This window comes from Lampetra planeri, chromosome 55, assembly GCF_965212315.1.
Source record: "Lampetra planeri chromosome 55, kcLamPlan1.2.h2, whole genome shotgun sequence".
NCBI classification, from domain to species: domain Eukaryota; kingdom Metazoa; phylum Chordata; class Hyperoartia; order Petromyzontiformes; family Petromyzontidae; genus Lampetra; species Lampetra planeri.
The window spans coordinates 3,412,741-3,435,793 of record NC_136161.1 but is presented as its reverse complement, the minus strand read 5'-3'; the positions used below and the strand labels follow the sequence as shown (position 1 = coordinate 3,435,793).

Sequence of the window (23,053 nt, the reverse complement as noted above, 5' to 3'; positions counted from 1 at the left end):
GGGCGTTTTTAAACGAGGAGGGGGGGAAGGGGGGCGTCAGTGGGTCGGCCACTCACGATTGCGAAAAAGATCACGAGACTGCGGCGGTTAACAAACTAAGGAAGCTCTCCCACTTGCTCAGGCGCTACGTCCGTGGCGAATACGACACCCGAGGGAGGGAGGGAGGGGCCTACGGATTGCCACACCCGCCGCCTGTCCGGCTAAAAAAGAAATCTCTTGAAATGTGCGAGACTCGGAATACACTTGCGAATTTCATAAACAAGTACAAAAAGTTGTGCTGCCGTATCCGCTGTCGCGTAGTCGAACGCGGAACTCTCGCAGAGCGGAGTGTCCACACGTCCCCACGCGCTAACGGAGCGGCGCTGGGGACCAGCAATTAGAAAAGTTCGTTCAGAATTTAACGAAAGTTAAAACATAAAAACGGTTATGGGGTTTTTATGAGACCGCATTTGAGAACCCGGGTTCATCGTAACTCAGTCTACGTGAGTCTACGGCTCTATATGCGAGTCTACGGGTCTCTATAAATCTCGATATGAGTTTATATATCTCTATGCAAATCTAGAGATCGCTATGCAAGTCTATAGATCTCGATGTGAGTCTACAGATATCTGTGCGAGTCTACGAGCCTCTGCGAGTCTATAGATATCTATGCAAGTCTACAGATCTCTATGCGGGTTTGCGTGTCTCTATGTGAGTCTATGGACCTCTATACGAGTCTACGAGTCTCTGTGTGAGTCTATAGATCTCTGTGTGAGTCTACGGGTCTCTGTGTGAGTCTATAGATCTCTGTGCGAGTCTACGGGTCTCCGTGTGAGTTTACGGGTCTCTGTGTGAGTCTACGAGTCTCTGTGTGAGTCTACGAGTCTCTGTGCGAGTCTACGGGTCTCCGTGTGAGTTTACGGGTCTCTGTGCGAGTCTACGAGTCTCTGTGTGAGTCTATAGGTCTCTGTGTGAGTCTACGGGTCTCTGTGTGAGTCTATGAGTCTCTGTGTGAGTCTATGAGTCTCTGTGTGAGTCTACGAGTCTCTGTGCGAGTCTACGGGTCTCCGTGTGAGTTTACGGGTCTCTGTGTGAGTCTACGAGTCTCTGTGTGAGTCTATAGGTCTCTGTGTGAGTCTATAGGTCTCTGTGTGAGTCTACGGGTCTCTGTGTGAGTCTATGAGTCTCTGTGTGAGTCTATGAGTCTCTGTGTGAGTCTACGAGTCTCTGTGCGAGTCTACGGGTCTCCGTGTGAGTTTACGGGTCTCTGTGCGAGTCTACGAGTCTCTGTGTGAGTCTATAGATCTCTGTGCGAGTCTACGGGTCTCTGTGTGAGTTTATGAGTCTCTGTGTGAGTCTACGAGTCTCTGTGCGAGTCTACGGGTCTCTGTGTGAGTCTACAGATCTCCGTGTGAGTCTACGAGTCTCTATGTGAGTCTACGAGTCTCCGTGTGAGTCTATGAGTCTCTGTGTGAGTCTATAGATCTCTGTGAGTCTACGAGTCTGTGTGAGTCTACGAGTCTCTATGCGAGTCTATAGATCTCTGTGAGTCTATGAGTCTCTGTGCGAGTCTATAGGTCTCTGTGTGAGTCTACGAGTCTCTGTGTGAGTCTACGGGTCTCCGTGTGAGTTTACGGGTCTCTGTGTGAGTCTATAGGTCTCCGTGTGAGTCTACGGGTCTCTGTGTGAGTCTACGAGTCTCTGTGTGAGTCTACGAGTCTCTGTGTGAGTCTACGGGTCTGTGTGAGTCTACGAGTCTCTGTGTGAGTCTATAGGTCTCCGTGTGAGTCTACGAGTCTCTATGCGAGTCTATAGATCTCTGTGAGTCTATGAGTCTCTGTGTGAGTCTATAGGTCTCTGTGTGAGTATACGAGTCTCTGTGTGAGTCTATAGGTCTCTGTGTGAGTCTACGAGTCTCTGTGTGAGTCTACGGGTCTCTGTGTGAGTCTATAGATCTCTGTGAGTCTACGAGTCTGTGTGAGTCTACGAGTCTCTATGTGAGTCTATAGATCTCTGTGAGTCTATGGAACTCTATACGAGTCTACGAGTCTCTGTGCGAGTCTACGAGTCTCTGTGTGAGTCTACGAGTCTCTGTGTGAGTCTATAGGTCTCCGTGTGAGTCTACGAGTCTCTGTGTGAGTCTATAAATCTCTGTGCGAGTTTATGAGTCTCTGTGTGAGTCTACGGGTCTCTGTGTGAGTCTATAGGTCTCCGTGTGAGTCTACGAGTCTCTATGTGAGTCTATAGATCTCTGCGAGTCTACGGATCTCGTTGGTGATCGGGCACGAGACCACCAGCAAGCAACAGCCCACCAGTCTAATCTCCGCGCTTGGGCGGCCAAATCACCGAATTCAAACCCACGATTCCCAGCAGGTTCGGTGTCCGGGGAACCTCTGAGCCACCACGGCCCATCCCTTAGTGAACCACTGTCAGCAACAACAGAAACTAAACTAGAACACTGAAGTTTCACCCAAAGTTACGAGGAGTTAAGCAGCAGTTCCGGGCGCTCGCTCCGGCAGCCCTAATCAGGGCCGGCCTTCTCCACCGCGCGGACCCTCCCCCCCCTCCCCCTCCTCCTCCAGCCCAGCGGGCTCCGGCCACTCGGCCGTCGGCCCCCCCCAGCTCCGGTCCCGGGCCCGGCTGGCCAGGCCCCGGCGTTCCCCTCTGGCGGTGTCGCCGCAGGTGGTTCTTGAGCGTGGAGAGCAGCGAGAAGCGCTTGCCGCACTCGGCGCACTCGTGCGGGTGGTCGCGCGTGTGAAGCACGTGGTGGCGCCGCAGGTTGCACACGCTGGTGAAGCCGCGGCCGCACTCGCCGCAGACGTGCGGACGCTCCCCGGTGTGCGTGCGGTAGTGCTTCTTGACGTCGGACAGGTTGGAGAAGCGGCGCCCGCACTCGTCGCAAGCGTGCGGACGCTCGCCCGTGTGCACGCGTCCGTGGATCTTGAGGTTGGAGAGGTGCAGGAAGCCCTTGCCGCACTCGGCGCAAGCGTGCGGCTTCTCGCCCGTGTGCGTGGCCAGGTGGCGCTTGAGGTTGCGCCCGTTGGGGAAGCCGCGTCCGCACTGCTCGCACACGTGCGGCCGCTCCCCCGTGTGCGTCTTGGCGTGGATCTTGAGGCTCGACGGCTGCGAGAAGCCCTTGCCGCACTCGGCGCACGCGTGCGGCCGCTCCCCCGAGTGGACGCGCTCGTGCACCTTGAGGCTGGAGCGGTGCAGGAAGCCCTTGCCGCACTGCTCGCACGCGTGCGGGCGCTCTCCCGTGTGCGTCTTGGCGTGGATCTTGAGGCCCGAGAGCTGCGCGAAGCCCTTGCCGCACTGCTCGCAAGCGTGCGGGCGCTCCCCCGAGTGCGTGCGCGCGTGCGTGCGCAGGTTGGAGAACTGCAGGAAGCCGCGGCCGCACTCGGCGCAGGCGTACGGCTTCTCGCCCGAGTGCGTGCTCAGGTGGCGCTTGAGGTTCCACTTGTTGCGAAAGGCCTTGCGGCAGATCTTGCAGGCGTGCGGACGCTCCCCCAGGTGGGCTCGCGCGTGCGACTTGAGGCTGTGCAGGTGTGCGAAGCGCTTGCCGCACAGCGGGCAGCAGTGGGGGGCGCTCCCCCGTGTGCGTGCGCGCGTGCGCCTTGAGGCTGGACGCGTGCGGGAAGTCGCTGCCGCATTCCGCGCACACGTACGGCCGTTCCCCCGTGTGTGTGCGCGCGTGACGCTTGAGGCTGCGCGCGTCCGACAGACGCTTGCCGCACTCGGGGCACTCGTGGACGCCCGAGCGCCCGGCGCTGCCGCCCGCTGAGGGGGGCGGGGGCCACGTGGGGGGAGGGGGAGAGGGAGGGAGAGGTGCTCAGAGCGTGGGTGGCGGCAGGGGGCTGCGAGTGAGTCTTCCTCGCCAGTTCCGCGGGGGTGTGAGTGAGTGCGAGGGGGGTGGGTAGAGGGTGGGTAAGGGGTGGGTAGGGGGTGAGTAGGGGGTGGGTAGGGGGTGGGTAAGGGGTGGGTAGGGGGTGGGTAGGGGGTGAGTAGGGGGGTGAGTAGGGGGTGAGTAGGGGGTGAGTAGGGGGTGGGTAGGGGGTGAGTAGCGGGTGAGTAGGGGGTGAGTAGGGGGTGAGTAGGGGGTGGGTAGGGGGTGGGTAGGAGGTGAGTAGGGGGTGAGTAGCGGGTGAGTAGGGGGTGAGTAGGGGGTGAGTAGGGGGTGGGTAGGGGGTGAGTAGGGGGTGAGTAGGGGGTGAGTAGGGGGTGGGTAGGGGGTGAGTAGGGGGTGAGTAGCGGGTGAGTAGGGGGTGAGTAGGGGGTGGGTAGGGGGGTGGGTAGGGGGTGAGTAGGGGGTGAGTAGGGGGTGAGTAGGGGGTGGGTAGGGGGTGAGTAGAGGCTGAGTAGGGGGTGGGTAGGGGGGTGGGTAGGGGGTGAGTAGGGGGGTGAGTAGGGGGTGAGTAGGGGGTGGGTAGGGGGTGGGTAGGGGGTGGGTAGGGGGTGGGTAGGGGGTGAGTAGGGGGTGAGTAGAGGGTGAGTAGGGGGTGGGTAGGGGGTGAGTAGGGGGTGGGTAGGGGGTGGGTAGGGGGTGGGTAGGGGGTGAGTAGGGGGTGAGTAGAGGGTGAGTAGGGGGTGGGTAGGGGGTGAGTAGGGGGTGGGTAGGGGGTGGGTAGGGGGTGAGTAGGGGGTGAGTAGGGGGTGAGTAGGGGGTGAGTAGGGGGTGAGTAGGGGGTGAGTAGGGGGTGGGTAGGGGGTGAGTAGCGGGTGAGTAGGGGGTGAGTAGGGGGTGAGTAGGGGGTGGGTAGGGGGTGGGTAGGGGGTGAGTAGGGGGTGAGTAGGGGGTGGGTAGGGGGTGAGTAGGGGGTGAGTAGCGGGTGAGTAGGGGGTGAGTAGGGGGTGGGTAGGGGGTGGGTAGGGGGGTGAGTAGGGGGTGAGTAGGGGGTGAGTAGGGGGTGAGTAGGGGGTGGGTAGGGGGTGAGTAGAGGCTGAGTAGAGGCTGAGTAGGGGGTGAGTAGGGGGTGAGTAGGGGGTGAGTAGGGGGTGAGTAGGGGTTGAGTAGGGGGTGAGTAGCGGGGTGAGTAGGGGGTGAGTAGGGGGTGAGTAGCGGGTGAGTAGGGGGTGGGTAGGGGGTGAGTAGGGGGTGAGTAGGGGGTGAGTAGGGGGTGAGTAGCGGGTGAGTAGGGGGTGAGTAGGGGGTGAGTAGGGGGTGGGTAGGGGGTGGGTAGGGGGTGAGTAGGGGGTGAGTAGGGGGTGAGTAAGGGGTGAGTAGGGGGTGAGTAGGGGGTGAGTAGGGGGTGAGTAAGGGGTGAGTAGAGGGTGGGTAGGGGGTGGGTAGGGGGTGAGTAGGGGGTGAGTAGGGGGTGAGTAGGGGGTGAGTAGGGGGTGAGTAGGGGGTGGGTAGGGGGTGGGTAGGGGGTGAGTAGGTGGTGAGTAGGGGGTGGGTAGGGGGTGAGTAGGGGGTGAGTAGGGGGTGAGTAGGGGGTGGGTAGAGGGTGAGTAGGGGGTGAGTAGGGGGTGAGTAGGGGGTGGGTAGGGGGTGGCTACGGGGTGGTGACCCAGAGATCACAACAGCCCTTTTCCTTTACAAGTGGCAAAATATAATAGTAGGTTTTTACCCTTTCAACTGGTAAATGCTTCACCCCGAGCTCTCAATACTCTGATAGTGCGCTGTTTTTGAGGCGTGCGCCTTTTGGCGTCATCTGGTCCAACACCAATGGAGACTAGGCTCTAAGAAAAGCTGTCTCGGGTGTGGACCAATCAACTTCAAGGACAGTGCATATCATCATCAGAGTTGTTTCTTTTTGTTTGCATTTTGACTGCTTGTGTTGTGGTTATTGCAAACATGATGCCTTGTATAAAGGTGTCAGTTTTTGTACCAGTTGAAAGGGTAAAAACCTATTACTATTATAGCCCTCCTGTAGTAGCTAGATTCTGCCAGACGAGGCAGCGTCTGTTGGCTTCATGGAGACCGTGGGGTGGGGGTTACTGTGGAAGTTGGGTGGAGCGGCTCCCTCGGAACAGCGGGCAACCCGGGGCGACTGCCAACGGGATCGCGGCGCAGATTTTCGGCGATGCAAAAAAATTTGATTTAAAGCTTCTTTCGTGACTGCAGGGATTCATCTTCTTGGTTCTTTCGGTAAAGTCACGTAGAAGGGAGGCAATAAAATAATAAAAATAAAACATAATAAAATAATTCTCACGACGCTGTCTCCCCGACAGACCTGGTCTCAGGTGAAGACCAGGTCTGTCGGGGAGACAGCGTCGTGAGAATATTTTATGTTTTATTTTTATTATTGTATTGCCTCCCTTCTACGTGACTTTACCGAAAGAACGAAGAAGATGAATCCTTGCTGCAGTCACGAAAGAAGCTTTAAATCGAAATTTTATTATGTTTTATTTTTATTATTTTATTATTTCCCTTCTACGTGACTTTACCGAAAGAACCAAGAAGATGAATCCCTGCAGTCACGAAAGCTTTAAATCGAAATTTTATTATGTTTTATTATTATTATTTTATTACTTCCCTTCTACGTGACTTTACCGAAAGAACCAAGAAGATGCAAAAATAATCAGAAGTCGAAAACAAGAACGCACGGTAAAAGAAAAAAAGATTGCAGTCGCAGCCTGCGACACAAAAACAAAAACCTCTCTCCTCTGTCTGCAGCTGTACATCCAGAAGGAATAGATGGCGGTAACAACGGCAGGTAAAGCCCCAGAGATAGATGGGATTTACCCAGAATTCCTAAAACACCTTGGGGCAGCAAAGGAAAAAGCTGGCCGGGGAAACTTAAAAATAAAAAGGAAATAAATAAATACAAAATCATCGCCACCAACAGGTGACCAAGACCTTGGAGAAAAGCAAAAGCCATTGCTCTCTTCAATCCAGGAAAATCCTGTTGATGACCCACACAGGCCAATCTCTCTTCTTTGTACAGCCTACGACAAGCTCCTGGAGCGAGTCTCCCGACTCTCCCCTCTCTTGAAAGCCACCGTACCCCCCCCACCTGAGCAGACAGCTTTTCGGCCACAAAGAAGCTGTTGTGAAACCGGGTCGCCCCGCACCTCCACGTCGCATGTCAAAGCCGCCTTTTAGCATAAACACAAACCAGCGGCTGCTTTCACAGGACTCTCCTCCCTTAAACTCACCAACACCATGTCGCGTGCGACAAAGACGGTTCGCCCCGTCCGTCGGCACGCTCAGCGACCGACAATTTCGCGTCCATCTCGGAAACGAGCGCAGCCGCCACGCGAAATTCGACAAAATGGCCGCCCGCAGGGGTCGTCTGATCTACGCACCGGCGACATTGCGGCCGCATTGAGCCGCAAGTTCGTTAACGCCGACGATCGAGCACCGAGCCAGCCAAGGTCGACGACACTCGGCGCAGCTCAAGACGTCCCGAACACCGACCCGAAAGGAATTGGAAGATTATTTCTACCGCAGGCGATTTACGCCAAACCCAAACCGAGGCAGCGTCCTCTGCATGCCAAAAAAAACGCCGAAGATCGCGGAGTTTCGTGGTCAAACCGTCACCCGCGGACCCGCTCCCAAGATACGTTGGAGTGGTGCTCGATCGAATTCTCACTTCAATGCAACAAATGAAACAGTTGAGCAACGGGATAAAAAACACGCGCGGAAATCATCCACCAACTGGCAGGAACCAGTCTGGTGGTTGTGATGCGTGAGCGGATCGCCACGTTCGCCCCCCTGGTGTGTCCGACGGGGGAGTATCGCTCACCCGTGTGGGGACACGGCGCTCGCACGCCGCGAGTTACCGATACGCAACCAAACATCGCGACGCGTGACCGTCTGAGGTACGCCGAGGTCTCAAATCCGTCGTGAAAGTGGCGGCCGTCCGGGAGAACCAAAACATTCCCATCAACCCGGAAACCTTCCGATACATCGGGACATAAACGCAGCGCCGCTCCTCTTCCGGACGACAGCAGCGGCCTCGCTCCACGCCACGAATGCAAACGAAGGCGAGAGGTGGAAGCGAGATCAAGGACTGCGGCCGACGTCAAGGATCAACATCTCGTACGGCGACCCTGAACCGTCGTACCTCCCGGTTTCAACCTCCCAATGCCCGCCAAAGGTCGACCATCAACCAAACCCGAACCGGGGCCAAGCGGCCGATGTGGCCGATGCGGCCGATGCGTCCTCCCGAACGCACAAACGGCGCCGTAAAAGATTCGGCGTCCTGCGAGAGTGTGGCCACGGATCCCAAAACATCGACCGCCATCGTGAACACTGCCGCCGCCGCCGCCGTAGCCTTCACTCCTCGAAAGGACGAGATCCAACGTCGCTTCTGAACAGACACTTGAGTGGATAACAAAGCTACATTCACATTCTATTCTAGATTTGAAGCGTTCGTGACTGCAAGGATTCATGTTCTTAGGTTTTTTCGGTAAAGTCACGTAGGTAAAACATCAAAATTAATAAAAAATAAAATAAAAAAACCGGATTCCCACCACCACCCATCTCAAAAGAATTCTCTCATCAAAACGCTATACCACAGAGCCCATGGCATTTCTGACCAACACCACCTGACCGGTGAATTAAGACATGTACATCGGGCCCTCAGGATGAACGGATACTCTGACCGTACTATCCGCCAAGCTGTCTCTCCCACCACACAGAAACAGCCACTTGAAACTCCGACCAAAACTATCACGTTACCATACATAGCAGGCGTGACCAAAAAGATCTCCAAAATTCTAAACAAACATAAGATCCAAGTCCGATTCAGTACAGTGCATAAAATCCGTGATTTGATTCCAAATGTGAAGGATGTCGTTCCTGACTTACAGTATCCTGGAGTCTACAAATTGAGTTGCATTTGTGGTGATTGCTACATTGGAGAAACGAAACGTCATGTTTCTGATCGTGTCCGCGAACACAAGTCAGATCTGAAACACGGCAGAACTGATTCTTCGGCCGTTGCCGATCATTGCTACAACTCGGTGGGCTCTCATGAAATTGTCTTTTCCGAGACCAAGGTTCTCTGCAAACCTCCCGGCTACCATCAAAGGTTTGTACACGAAGCCATACAAATATACAAACACAGACATAATTTCAAACGTGATGATGGGTACAAACTTAGTAAACATTGGAAAGATGTTATCAACGACGCAAAAAAAAAAAGACTTAATTACACTTTTTTGGACCATCTTATCTGACAGGCACTATTTTACTTTACTTTACCGAGTGTTAACATCCCCAGTGTTTAACAGTACTCTCTTCATTGTTCAGCCAGCATTGGTATAAACATGGGCATTTTCGTTCTTTTCTATCATGTGTATCAGGACTCCCCTCCCCCTCTTTGTCCAATGTGTTGGCGTGTGCAGCAGCAACCGCGTCCAAGCCGTCGTCCATGCTTTTGGCCCCGCCCCCCCTCCCCCTCCCGATGCGTTGTACGTGGCACTCCGTGCCGTCTTTGAGCCCCGCCCCCCTCCCTCCCGATACGTTCCATTCATTGGCTACCACATTCTGATGAGCTCCGCCCCCCCTCTCCTCCCCCCTCAACTTGCATTTTAAGGGATTACATCTTGAATCGTTGCCTCACTTGATGCAGCTAATCCGGCTGTGACGGTCCCACCTGATGACGGAGACTTGTGTTGCCTCCGAAACGTCGTGATTTTTATTTTATTTTTTATTAATTTTGATGTTTTACCTACGTGACTTTACCGAAAAAACCTAAATTTGCATCACGAATCTGCTGCCATTAATCCATACGAAAGAAGGGGGTGGCTAGTTGGTGGCTGGTGGGCGGCTCGCGAGGTGGCTCGCGAGGTGGCTAGCGGCGTGCCTAGCGGCGTGGCTAGTTGGCGGCTAGTTGGTGACCAAGCGGGTGGCCCAGGGCGGCCCCCTCCCACCCGCCCGCCCGCCCGCCCACTCACCGGCGTGCGTGCGCGAGTGCATCTTGAGGCTGGAGGGCTGCGTGAAGACGCGTCCGCAGTCGGCGCAGGGGAACGAGCGCTGGCCCGCGTGCGTGCTCTGGTGGCGCCGCAGGTTGCGCCGGCTCGGGAAGCCGCGGCCGCACTCGCCGCACACATGCGGCCGCTCCACCGTGTGCGAGCGCTCGTGCCGGCGCAGGCTCGCCGCGTCCGGCACCGCCTTGCCGCAGTGACGGCACCGCAGCAGATGCTCGGCGCCGGCAGCGGCGGCGGCAGCAGCGGCGTCGGCATCGCCGCCGCCTCCTGTCGTAGAGTTTTCGTACGTACATGTGTTTACGTGTGTTTACGTGTGTGTGTGTACGTGCATGTACGTATGTTTACATGTGTTTATGTGTTTACGTGTGTACGTGTGTGTACGTACGTGTGTGTATGTACGTGTGTGTGTGTACGTGTGTGTGTGTACGTGTGTGTGTGTACGTGTGTGTGTGTACGTGTGTGTGTACGTGTGTGTGTGTACGTGTGTGTGTGTACGTGTGTGTGTGTACGTGTGTGTGTGTACGTGTGTGTGTGTACGTGTGTGTGTGTACGTGTGTGTGTGTACGTGTGTGCCGTGTGAAATATCGAACACTCCTTGTCATGAGCTGGTGCCATGGGTTTACTGACCGAGACGACTGGCAGATGCACCAAATGTGCCCCTTACTGTGCCAACTTGCTGTGTTTTAGCCGCTTATGCCTTCCAATCACCTTAGCCCAGGTACCAGCATCATGATCCACTCGGGCATTAATCTTACCCAACAGGATGACTCTATCCCGAGGGGTCACTTTAGCTAGCACTTGTGACAGGAGGTCACAGAAGGAATCTGACTCATCGGCCTTGCCTGCATCCCTCCGCTGATGTTCATCTTCGGTGGGGGCATAAGTAACCACCACCACCACTCATCGCCTCCGGTCGATGGTAAGGTGAGCCCACAGTAGCCTGGGGGTTACAGCTTTCCACACCTCACCATTACGCTCCCACACCCCCTTCATTCTTTTGTTCCTGCACCGAGGACTGTCCACCCCTCATGGTGACTGTAGCCAGAGCCGGTCCACAGGACCTCCTGAATGCCACAGAGATCCAGACGGTACCGGTCCAGCTCCCGACAGATGGGTGGCAGCCTCTCCTCCGCAGTGAGCGTTCGAACTTTACACAAGTGGCCACTCTCAATATCATTTTGCAGTTTCTACAAGAACGCCAAGGACATGAGTTCAGGGTCCTGGCTCCACCAAACAGAGTTTGGCCAGGAGACGTCACGGATGCCTGTCCGGTACAAGCTTAGCGAGATATTCAATACGCGGTTTAGTGGGAAATTAAACGAAAGCGGAGGTGTCACCGGACTGGAATCAGCAGGTTACCGTCCGGAAAACACCGCAGACATCACAGACGCCACCACAGCTTCACCTTCTAGCAACTACCACCACCACCACCACCACAGCCATGACAGCGTCACTGTCCAGTATCCACCACCACCACCACCACCACAGCCATGACAACGTCACTGTCCAGTATCCACCACCACCACCACCACAGCCATGACAACGTCACTGTCCAGTATCCACCACCACCACCACCACAGCCATGACAGCGTCACTGTCCAGTATCCACCACCACCACCACCACCACCACAGCCATGACAACGTCACTGTCCAGTATTCACCACCACTACCACCACCACAGCCATGACAACGTCACTGTCCAGTATTCACCACCACCACCACCACCACAGCCATGACAACGTCACTGTCCAGTATCCACCACCACCACCACCACAGCCATGACAACGTCACTGTCCAGTATCCACCACCACCACCACCACCACCACAGCCATGACAACGTCACTGTCCAGTATTCACCACCACCACAACCACCGAGGAGGTGGGGGAGGGGGGGGGGTGACACTCACGTGAGTGAGCGCCTCCCGTCTCTCCGCCGCCGTCCTCGTCGCTCAGCTCCACCTCCACCTCGGCAGTCGTCCCGTCGGCCGCCCCCTCCGGAGACGACGACGACGGCGACGACGACGAGGCACCCCCCGTCACGTGGTGCTCGCTCCGCGGGCTCGCTGTCGCCACCACCGCAACAACGAGACGTGGCGGCAGCGGCGGCAGCTTCGATTTAGTTTTACACGTAGCGGGCTTTCGCGAGCAATGTTATTCAAAACAACGGCTTTTGGGTTAGATCGCTGTAAGTGTAAGTGTTGTCTTCTTGGTTCTTTCGGTAAAGTCACGTAGAATGGAAAGAATAAAATAATAAAAATAAAACATAATAAAATAATTCAGACTCTGTCTACTCGACAGACCTGCTCTCCACCTGAGGACGGCTGCTTGCGTTGTGGACGAAACGTCTTGAGAATTATTTTATAATGTTTTATTTTTATTATTTTATTATCTCCATTCTCCGTGACTTTACCGAAAGAACCAACAAGATGAATCCCTGCAGTCACGAAAGCTTTAAATCGAAATATAAGTGTTGTGTCGTAACCCTCCACCACCCTTGACACCAGGACCTACCGTGGAGCTGATCTGCCCTCTGACCATCGACTAGTCATCTGTAAGATGCGCCTGCCATTCTTCCACTCCGGTGGTCGGTGTACATCCAGCACCCCATTCCAACCTAAAGTGGCCTGGTCATGTAGCCCGCATGCCCAGCCACCGCATGCCTAAACAGCTTTTGTGCGGCCGGATAGAGGGGGCTAAACGGGAGCGGCACGGGCTAGAGAAGAGATGGAGCGATGTGGTACAGGAGGACGTGGAGCTGAGTGGACTTGCCGATGACTGGTACCAGCGGTGTCAAGATCGGCCTCTGTGGAGGAGGCTCGTGAAGGATGCTGCTACTGCTGCTACTGGGCAGTTGGAGGCAGTCGCCCTCCAGCAACAAAGGGGGGCAGAGGAGCGACGCTCACAACAACGAGCGGAACGCCGGGTGTCTAAAACACAGAGAGTTGACACAGTAGGGGGCACAGGTGGTGCATCGGCCACTCATCTCAGTCAGTCGACCCGTGGCACCTGCTGGGTCTGTCCCGTGACCTCCTGCCAGCGGGCGTTCGACACTTCACGTGGCCTCAAGGTGCACATGGCCTGGCACAAGCGTCGTGGTGACGTCACCGCCACTTGGTGGCGAATGGCGGTTGTTGTTTTGGCCGTGTGGGTGTGTGTAGGTGTGTGTGTGTGGGTGTGTGTGTGGGTGTATGTGTGTGTGTATGTGTGTGTGGGTGTGTGTGGGTGTGTGTGTATGTGTGTGTGGGTGTGTGTAGGTGTGTGTGTGTGGGTGTGTGTGTGAGTGTATGTGTGTGTGGGTGTGTGTGTGTATGTGTGTGTGGGTGACACGAGGCTGTACCGTTTGCGGTGTCTTCCTGCTTCACCTTCACCTGAGGCCAGGCCTCACAGCCAGGCTCCTCCCCCCCCCTCCTCCCCCTCCTCCCCCTCCTCCCCCCCCCTCCTCCTCCCCCTCCCCCTCGTCCTCCTCGTGCTCACGCTTCAGCGACAGTGCCACCGCGTCAGGCCTGAAGCCTGCTCACGGGAACACGTGCGAGGGTGTAAACCAACACGATGAACTATTTTGTTATTTTGATGTAAAGCTTTCGTGACTGCAGCAGGGATTCATATTCTTGGTTCTTTCGGTAAAGTCACGTACAAGGGAAATAATAAAAATAAAACATAATAAATAATAATTAGAAAATTTTAAATTTGAAAAATTTGAAAATTGTACATTTTCTTGCCGTGGATTTCACACCTGATGATGATTGCTTGTGTTGCAGTCGAAACGTCGTGAGAATTGTATTGTTTTATATTTTTATTTTTTATTATTTCCCTTCTACGTGACTTTACCGAAAGAACCAAGAATAACTATTTTGTTATTGTTACCAGGTGTGAGCCCCCACTAAGCTGCTACGTAGCTATTTATCAAAAGCGAGCCGGCTATCACAAATGAGAGATCCGTAGAAAAATGTTGATATTTTACAGGAAGGAACAATATGTTCCACACTGTCCACCAGGGATTTTTTGTCTGTCTGTCGTGCATAAATAAATATATAATATAAACAGCTCTTTCATTGGTGGAGACCGACTGCCGGGTACGGAGAGGGGAGGTGCCTGAGGAGGGTCAGGGGAGGGGCCTAAGGAAGGGGGGGGTCAGGGGAGGGGCCTGAGGGAGGGGGGGGGTAAGGGGAGGGGCCTAAGCAAGGGGGGGGTTAGGGGAGGGGCCTGAGGGAGGGGGGGGGTAAGGGGAGGGGCCTAAGCAAGGGGGGGGTCAGGGGAGGGGCCTGAGGGAGGGGGGGGGTAAGGGGAGGGGCCAAAGCAAGGGGGGGTTAGGGGAGGGGCCTGAGGGAGGGGGGGGTAAGGGGAGGGGCCTAAGCAAGGGGGAGGGGCCGATAGTTAAGGGGGCTGGCTACCTGGCTGGCTGCCTGGCTACCTCCAGTCAAGGTATCTTCTACACAGGTAGGAACAACAGCTTCCACACTGCCCACCAGGGATTATTTGTCTGTCGTGCACGAATGCGCTGTCCAACCAAGTTCCTACCTGCCCACTCCGAAGGAAACGTGTTTGGGCGACCCGCAATCTCGAATTACCCACGGACGTCCTCCCCGTCATCGGCGCCGATAATGTAGAGTCCTACGATAATGTAGAGTCCTACGATAATGTAGAGTCCTACGATAATGTAGAGTCCTACGATAATGTAGAGTCCCACGATAATGTAGACTACTAGATAATGTAGAATCCCTCGATGATGTAGAGTCCTACGATAATGTAGAGTCCCACGATAATGTAGAGTCCCACGATAATGTAGAGTCCCACGACAATGTAGAGTCCTACGATAATGTAGAATCCCACGATAATGTAGAGTCCCACGATAATGTAGAGTCCCTCGATAATGTAGAGTCCCTCGATAATGTAGAGTCCCACGATAATGTAGAGTCCCACGATAATGTAGAGTCCCACGATAATGTAGAGTCCCTCGATAATGTAGAGTCCCACGATAATGTAGAGTCTTATGATAATGTAGAGTCCCACGATAATGTAGAGTCCCACGATAATGTAGAGTCTTACGATAATGTAGAGTCCTACGATAATGTAGAGTCCCACGATAATGTAGAATCCCACGATAATGTAGAGTCCCTCGATAATGTAGAGTCCCTCGATAATGTAGAGTCCCACGATAATGTAGAATCCCACAATAATGTAGAGTCCCACGATAATGTAGAGTCCCTCGATAATGTAGAGTCCCTCGATAATGTAGAGTCCCTCGATAATGTAGAGTCCCACGATAATGTAGAGTCCCTCGATAATGTAGAGTCCCACGATAATGTAGAGTCCCACGATAATGTAGAGTCCCACGATAATGTAGAGTCTTATGATAATGTAGAGTCCCACGATAATGTAGAGTCCCACGATAATGTAGAGTCTTACGATAATGTAGAGTCCTACGATAATGTAGAGTCCCACGATAATGTAGAATCCCACGATAATGTAGAGTCCCTCGATAATGTAGAGTCCCTCGATAATGTAGAGTCCCACGATAATGTAGAATCCCACGATAATGTAGAGTCCCTCGATAATGTAGAGTCCCACGATAATGTAGAGTCCCTCGATAATGTAGAGTCCCACGATAATGTAGAGTCCCTCGATAATGTAGAGTCCCTCGATAATGTAGAGTCCCACGATAATGTAGAGTCCCTCGATAATGTAGAGTCCCACGATAATGTAGAGTCCCACGATAATGTAGAATCCCACGATAATGTAGAGTCCCACGATAATGTAGAGTCCCACGATAATGTAGAGTCCTACGATAATGTAGAGTCCCACGATAATGTAGAGTCCCTCGATAATGTAGAGTCCTACGATAATGTAGAGTCCCACGATAATGTAGAGTCCTACGATAATGTAGAGTCCCACGATAATGTAGAGTCCTACGATAATGTAGAGTCCTACGATAATGTAGAGTCCCACGATAATGTAGAGTCCCACGATAATGTAGAGTCTTACGATAATGTAGAGTCTTACGATAATGTAGAGTCCTACGATAATGTAGAGTCCCACGATAATGTAGAGTCTTACGATAATGTAGAGTCCCACGATAATGTAGAGTCCCACGATAATGTAGAGTCTTACGATAATGTAGAGTCTTACGATAATGTAGAGTCCCACGATAATGTAGAGTTCTACGATAATGTAGAGTCCTACGATAATGTAGAGTCCCACGATAATGTAGACTACTAGATAATGTAGAATCCCTCGATGATGTAGAGTCCTACGATAATGTAGAGTCCCACGATAATGTAGAGTCCCACGATAATGTAGAGTCCCACGATAATGTAGAGTCCTACGATAATGTAGAATCCCACGATAATGTAGAGTCCCACGATAATGTAGAGTCCCTCGATAATGTAGAGTCCCTCGATAATGTAGAGTCCCACGATAATGTAGAGTCCCACGATAATGTAGAGTCCCACGATAATGTAGAGTCCCTCGATAATGTAGAGTCCCACGATAATGTAGAGTCTTATGATAATGTAGAGTCCCACGATAATGTAGAGTCCCACGATAATGTAGAGTCTTACGATAATGTAGAGTCCTACGATAATGTAGAGTCCCACGATAATGTAGAATCCCACGATAATGTAGAGTCCCTCGATAATGTAGAGTCCCTCGATAATGTAGAGTCCCACGATAATGTAGAATCCCACGATAATGTAGAGTCCCACGATAATGTAGAGTCCCTCGATAATGTAGAGTCCCTCGATAATGTAGAGTCCCTCGATAATGTAGAGTCCCACGATAATGTAGAGTCCCTCGATAATGTAGAGTCCCACGATAATGTAGAGTCCCACGATAATGTAGAGTCCCACGATAATGTAGAGTCTTATGATAATGTAGAGTCCCACGATAATGTAGAGTCCCACGATAATGTAGAGTCTTACGATAATGTAGAGTCCTACGATAATGTAGAGTCCCACGATAATGTAGAATCCCACGATAATGTAGAGTCCCTCGATAATGTAGAGTCCCTCGATAATGTAGAGTCCCACGATAATGTAGAATCCCACGATAATGTAGAGTCCCACGATAATGTAGAGTCCCTCGATAATGTAGAGTCCCACGATAATGTAGAGTCCCTCGATAATGTAGAGTCCCACGATAATGTAGAGTCCCTCGATAATGTAGAGTCCCTCGATAATGTAGAGTCCCACGATAATGTAGAGTCCCTCGATAATGTAGAGTCCCACGATAATGTAGAGTCCCACGATAATGTAGAATCCCACGATAATGTAGAGTCCCACGATAATGTAGAGTCCCACGATAATGTAGAGTCCTACGATAATGTAGAGTCCCACGATAATGTAGAGTCCCTCGATAATGTAGAGTCCTACGATAATGTAGAGTCCCACGATAATGTAGAGTCCTACGATAATGTAGAGTCCCACGATAATGTAGAGTCCTACGATAATGTAGAGTCCTACGATAATGTAGAGTCCCACGATAATGTAGAGTCCCACTATAATGTAGAGTCTTACGATAATGTAGAGTCTTACGATAATGTAGAGTCCTACGATAATGTAGAGTCCCACGATAATGTAGAGTCTTACGATAATGTAGAGTCCTACGATAATGTAGAGTCCCACGATAATGTAGAGTCCCACGATAATGTAGAGTCTTACGATAATGTAGAGTCTTACGATAATGTAGAGTCCCACGATAATGTAGAGTTCTACGATAATGTAGAGTCCCTCGATAATGTAGAGTCTTACGATAATGTAGAGTCTTACGATAATGTAGAGTCCCACGATAATGTAGAGTCATACGATAATGTAGAGTCCCACGATAATGTAGAGTTCTACGATAATGTAGAGTCCCTCGATAATGTAGAGTCTTACGATAATGTAGAGTCCCACGATAATGTAGAGTCTTACGATAATGTAGAGTCCCACGATAATGTAGAGTCCTACGATAATGTAGAGTCCTACGATAATGTAGAGTCCCACGATAATGTAGAGTCCTACGATAATGTAGAGTCCCACGATAATGTAGAGTCCTACGATAATGTAGAGTCCCACGATAATGTAGAGTCTTACGATAATGTAGAGTCCTACGATAATGTAGAGTCCCTCGATAATGTAGAGTCCCACGATAATGTAGAGTCCCACGATAATGTAGAGTCCTACTGCAGTCTAAAGTGCAAACTCCGTATACACCGGCAGGGTCTGGATCGAAAACCCACGACCTCCTGCACACCGGGCGAGGGAGACGACATCTGGGGGGGGGGGTGAGGGGCTCATCGCTCACCGTCCACCACCTCGCGTTTCACGATGACGCCCGGCCAGGGCCGCTCGGAGGCCTCCCGCTTGAGCAGCGTGGCCCGCGGGGAGAGAGACGGGGGCCCTCCAGAGACCGCCTGCGACCCTGCGGCCTCCATCTCTACGTGGCGGGGGGGGGGGTCAGGGGTCATTGTTCAGTGTCTCTACGTGGTGGGGCGTTTGTAGACAGTGACAGACTGACAGAGTTGTCTCTGATGGAGTCTTTATATAATGACAGGGGATCTCTACACAATGATAGACAGAGTTGTCTCTCATGGAGTCTCTACACAATGATAGACAGAGTTGTCTCTGATAGAGTCTCTACACAGTGACAGGCAGACTGAGTGGTCTCTGATGGAGTCTCTACACAGTGACAGATGGAGTCTCTACACAGTGACACACAGACTGAGTGGTCTCTGATGGGGGTCTCTACACAGTGACAGACAGACAGAGTGGTCTCTGATGGGGGTATCTAGACAATGACAGACAGACCCAGTCTCCGTCTATGGGAATGTTATGATTGCAATAATTAATCCTTGAATTGTTAATTTTCAATCGTAATTATAAGACATTGCTATATAACCCTAGCTAAACTGTGGATTAAAATGCAAATTCTCCGTGTGTGTGTGTGGCCAACACCAGTGACGATTATCTTAACCGGTCATGGGCCTCCCCTAGGTCGACTCAGCCTGAAATGAGTACCCGGCGTGGTGTGTAGTAAACATCGCCACTGGGGAGACAAAGGCGGCCGGGCGTGGTGCTGGCCACGCGTGTGCCGTGCCGGCCTTTCTAGGTGCTCGCCAACAGCACTTCCAGCACCCAGTCTGTCCCGACTCGACGGGGGGGGGGCATCTTTGTGCGTGTTGCCGTGTCCACCAGAACGGGTCTCGTGGAGGGGACCTAGCTCAAGCCTTGAGCGGCAGCTGCTGCAAGTCGACCGCTACGGGGGTCAAACAGCGGCCCCGCTCCCCCACTAATTATTGTAATTATCATCACCATCATCACCACCACTGAACGCCAACACACACACACGCGCCTCTCTTTGCATTGAATTGGCTGGCACTGCTTTTAAAAAGGCTGCACAGTTGGTTTTGCTCTCGCCACTGCGAAGACATTCAGATTCCTTTACAACAACCACAACCACCGCCACACACACACAGCTCCCCTGCAAACGTGGCGAGTTTAAAAAAAAACCCACCACACACGCCAGCCTTTCACTGCGAGACACTTGATAACGAGAGCTGGCTGAATCCCACTCACTCAGGCCCCGCTCTCTCTCGGCAGGCTGATTGCTGCTCGCTGCTGCTGCTACACTACAAGACAAAAACGCCGTGGGGGCTTAAAACGCTAGAAATGTGGCCGCTTCGTATGGCAGGAATTCCAACCCAGAGGGGTGATTCTTGAGGAGGCAGGACGGAGGGGAGGGGGTAGAGGGGGGTAGAGGGAGGGAGTTTTTCCCGTTTTCTCATCGACTAAAATAAAATCTCGATTAAAGCTTTCGTGACTGCAGGGATTCATCTTCTTGGTTCTTTCGGTAAAGTCATCACGTAGAATGGAAATAATAAAATAATAAAACATAATAAAATAATTCTCACATTCAGACGCTGTCTTCTCGACAGACCTGTTCTCCACCTGAGGACGGCTGCTTGCGTTGTGGCCGAAACGTCGTGAGAATTGTATTTTATTGTGTTTAATTTTTATTATTTTCTTATTTCCATTCTACGTGACGACTTTACCGAAAGAACCAAGAAGATTTAAAAAATCATTCTCACCAAATCCACGTTGGCGAACAGCGCCCCCCGCCGCCCGCCCCCAACAACCACCTTTCTGTACTGCCTCTCCTTCCGCCAGGTCAGAGGGCCCCCAGCCGACAGCCCAAACCCAGCCCGGCAGCCCGCGACAGCGGACACGAAACCACCGAGCAGTGAGCCCGAGCCAGCAGCAGCAGGAGTGGGGGTGGGATGAGGGGAGGGCCTCCTCCTCCCGTCCTGTCGCGCCGCGCACCGATTCGTTCGCGGCGAATAGCGAACGAATCCACCGGCGGATCTTGAAGTCGTCGCGGTCTTCCCGCGCGGAAGGCGACCGAGGCGCTCGCTGACGATTTGCATCCGTGGGAAGGCGGCCGATCGGCTGCTAAATGGGACGACAACAACAACAACCCGCGCCCAACGGGCGGCAAACGATTTGGAGCAAAAATGTTTTTTTTGTGTCTGGGGCAGTTGGAGGGGCGGGGCGGGGCGGGGGCGGTTGGGGGGGGCTGGGTGGGGGGGCGGTTGGAGGGGCGGTTGGAGGGGCGGTTGGGGGGGGCGGTTGGGGGGGGCGGCGGGGTGGGGGGGGTCTCCAAAAACCCCGATGGGTGGGGCCCCGGAACGTGGCTACCGAGGGGAGGGGTGGGGCCCCGGAACGTGGCTACCCAGGCGAGGGTGGGGCCCCGGAACGTGGCTACCGAGGGGAGGGGTGGGGCCCCGGAACGTGGCTACCGAGGGGAGGGGTGGGTGGGGCCCCGGAACGTGGCTACCCAGGCGAGGGTGGGGCCCCGGAACGTGGCTACCGAGGGGAGGGTGGGGCCCCAGAACGTGGCTACCGAGGGGAGGGTTGGGTGGGGCCCCGGAACGTGGCTACCGAGGGGAGGGGTGGGGCCCCGGAACGTGGCTACCCAGGCGAGGGTGGGGCCCCGGAACGTGGCTACCGAGGGGAGGGGTGGGTGGGGCCCCGGAACGTGGCTACCCAGGCGAGGGTGGGGCCCCGGAACGTGGCTACCGAGGGGAGGGTGGGGCCCCGGAACGTGGCTACCGAGGGGAGGGGTGGGTGGGGCCCCGGAACGTGGCTACCGAGGGGAGGGGTGGGGCCCCGGAACGTGGCTACCCAGGCGAGGGTGGGGCCCCGGAACGTGGCTACCGAGGGGAGGGGTGGGTGGGGCCCCGGAACGTGGCTACCCAGTCGAGGGTGGGGCCCCGGAACGTGGCTACCGAGGGGAGGGGTGGGTGGGGCCCCGGAACGTGGCTACCCAGGCGAGGGTGGGGCCCCGGAACGTGGCTACCCAGGCGAGGGTGGGGCCCCGGAACGTGGGTACCCAGGCGAGGGTGGGGGCTGGGTGGGGGCGTGGCTACCCAGGCGAGGGGTGGGGGTCTGGATGCTGCGGAAGCTTGCGCACTTGAACAGTTACACACAGAGACACACAGAGTCACATAGAGACCCATAGTTACACAGAGACCCATAGAGTTACACAGAGACCCATAGAGTTACACAGAGACCCATAGAGTTACAGAGACCCATAGAGTTACATAGAGACCCATATAGTTACATAGAGACCCACAGAGACCCATAGAGTTACACAGAGACCCATAGAGTTACACAGAGACCCACAGAGTTACACAGAGTGACAGAGACACAGAGACCCATAGAGTTACACAGAGACCCATAGAGTTACACAGAGACCCATAGAGTTACACAGAGACCCATATAGTTACATAGAGACCCACAGAGACCCATAGAGTTACATAGAGACCCATATAGTTACATAGAGACCCACAGAGACCCATAGAGTTACACAGAGACCCATAGAGTTACACAGAGACCCATAGAGTTACACAGAGACCCATAGAGTTACACAGAGACCCACAGAGTTACATAGAGACCCATATAGTTACAGAGACCCACAGAGACCCATAGAGTTACACAGAGACCCATAGAGTTACACAGAGGCCCATAGAGTTACACAGAGACCCATAGAGTTACATAGAGACCCATATAGTTACAGAGACCCACAGAGACCCATAGAGTTACACAGAGACCCATAGAGTTACACAGAGACCCATAGAGTTACACAGAGTGACAGAGACACAGAGACCCATAGAGTTACACAGAGACCCATAGTTACATAGAGACCCATATAGTTACATAGAGACCCATATAGTTACATAGAGACCCACAGAGACCCATAGAGTTACACAGAGACCCATAGAGTTACACAGAGACCCATAGAGTTACACAGAGACCCATAGAGTTACATAGAGACCCATATAGTTACATAGAGACCCACAGAGACCCATAGAGTTACACAGAGACCCAGAGTTACACAGAGACCCACAGAGTTACACAAAGTGACAGAGACACAGAGACCCATAGAGTAACACAGAGACCCACAGAATCGCACAGAGACACACAGAGTTACACACAGAGACCCACAGAGTCACACAGAGACCCATAGAGTTACACAGAGACACACAAGAGTTACACAGAGATCCGTAGAGATCCATAGTTGCATAGTGAGTTACATCTAGGGCGTTATAGGTACATAGACTCATAGAGTTACATAGATACACATAAGGTTAGTTCCATGGAGATCCATAGAGTTACACCGACAGCCGTAGGATTACGCAGAGATCGATAGAGTTTCGTGGATTATCTACAGAGTCACAGAGAAATCTATCGAGCTACGTAAAAATAATAATCCATAGAGTGCAACGGAGATCAATACAGTGGTAAATGGGGTTAGAGAAATCCACAGAGTTACATAGAGATTCAAAAAGTGTATTTTCATAGCCATAGAGTTACATAAGGAGGCATGCAGTTATTTAGAGATGCACAAAGAGATCCATAGTTACAGAAAGATTCACAGTTCAGAATGAGAATCTTTATACTGGTAGGAACCTCTGATTACACCAGCCCACAGGGGATTATTGTGTCCGTCGTGCAGGGAGGGGCTGGGTGGGGAGGGGCTGGGTGGGGAGAGTGGGGAGGGGTAGGGCTGGGTGCGGAGGGGCTGGTCACCCCGTGGTGCCCTTATAAAACTCAACGTTTAACCTACTCACGTCGGCTTGTGCCCGCCCTCACAGTCGGGCATATTTGCGGAATACACCACGCCGCCGTTGACCCTGCAGGCCATTGACCGAGCAACCCAA

The 23,053-nt window shown here is 53.3% G+C and overlaps 1 protein-coding gene and 1 long non-coding RNA gene across 2 annotated transcripts; both read right to left on the bottom strand.

Moving 5' to 3' along the window:
- Positions 1–2,445: 2,445 nt before the first annotated feature.
- On the bottom strand, positions 2,446–10,113 carry LOC144735461 (uncharacterized). The gene is given in 4 exon segments (XM_078617863.1): positions 2,446–3,561; positions 3,563–3,756; positions 9,826–10,042; positions 10,081–10,113. Coding segments are annotated over 4 exon segments (1,560 nt in total).
- A 3,184-nt stretch (positions 10,114–13,297) lies between these two features.
- On the bottom strand, positions 13,298–20,381 carry LOC144735438 (uncharacterized). Its single transcript, XR_013588611.1, has 3 exons — positions 19,922–20,381; positions 18,139–18,270; positions 13,298–13,368 (listed from the first exon to the last, which is right to left on the bottom strand). It is a non-coding gene; the product is annotated as an uncharacterized LOC144735438 (long non-coding RNA).
- Between the last annotated feature and the right edge of the window lie 2,672 nt (positions 20,382–23,053).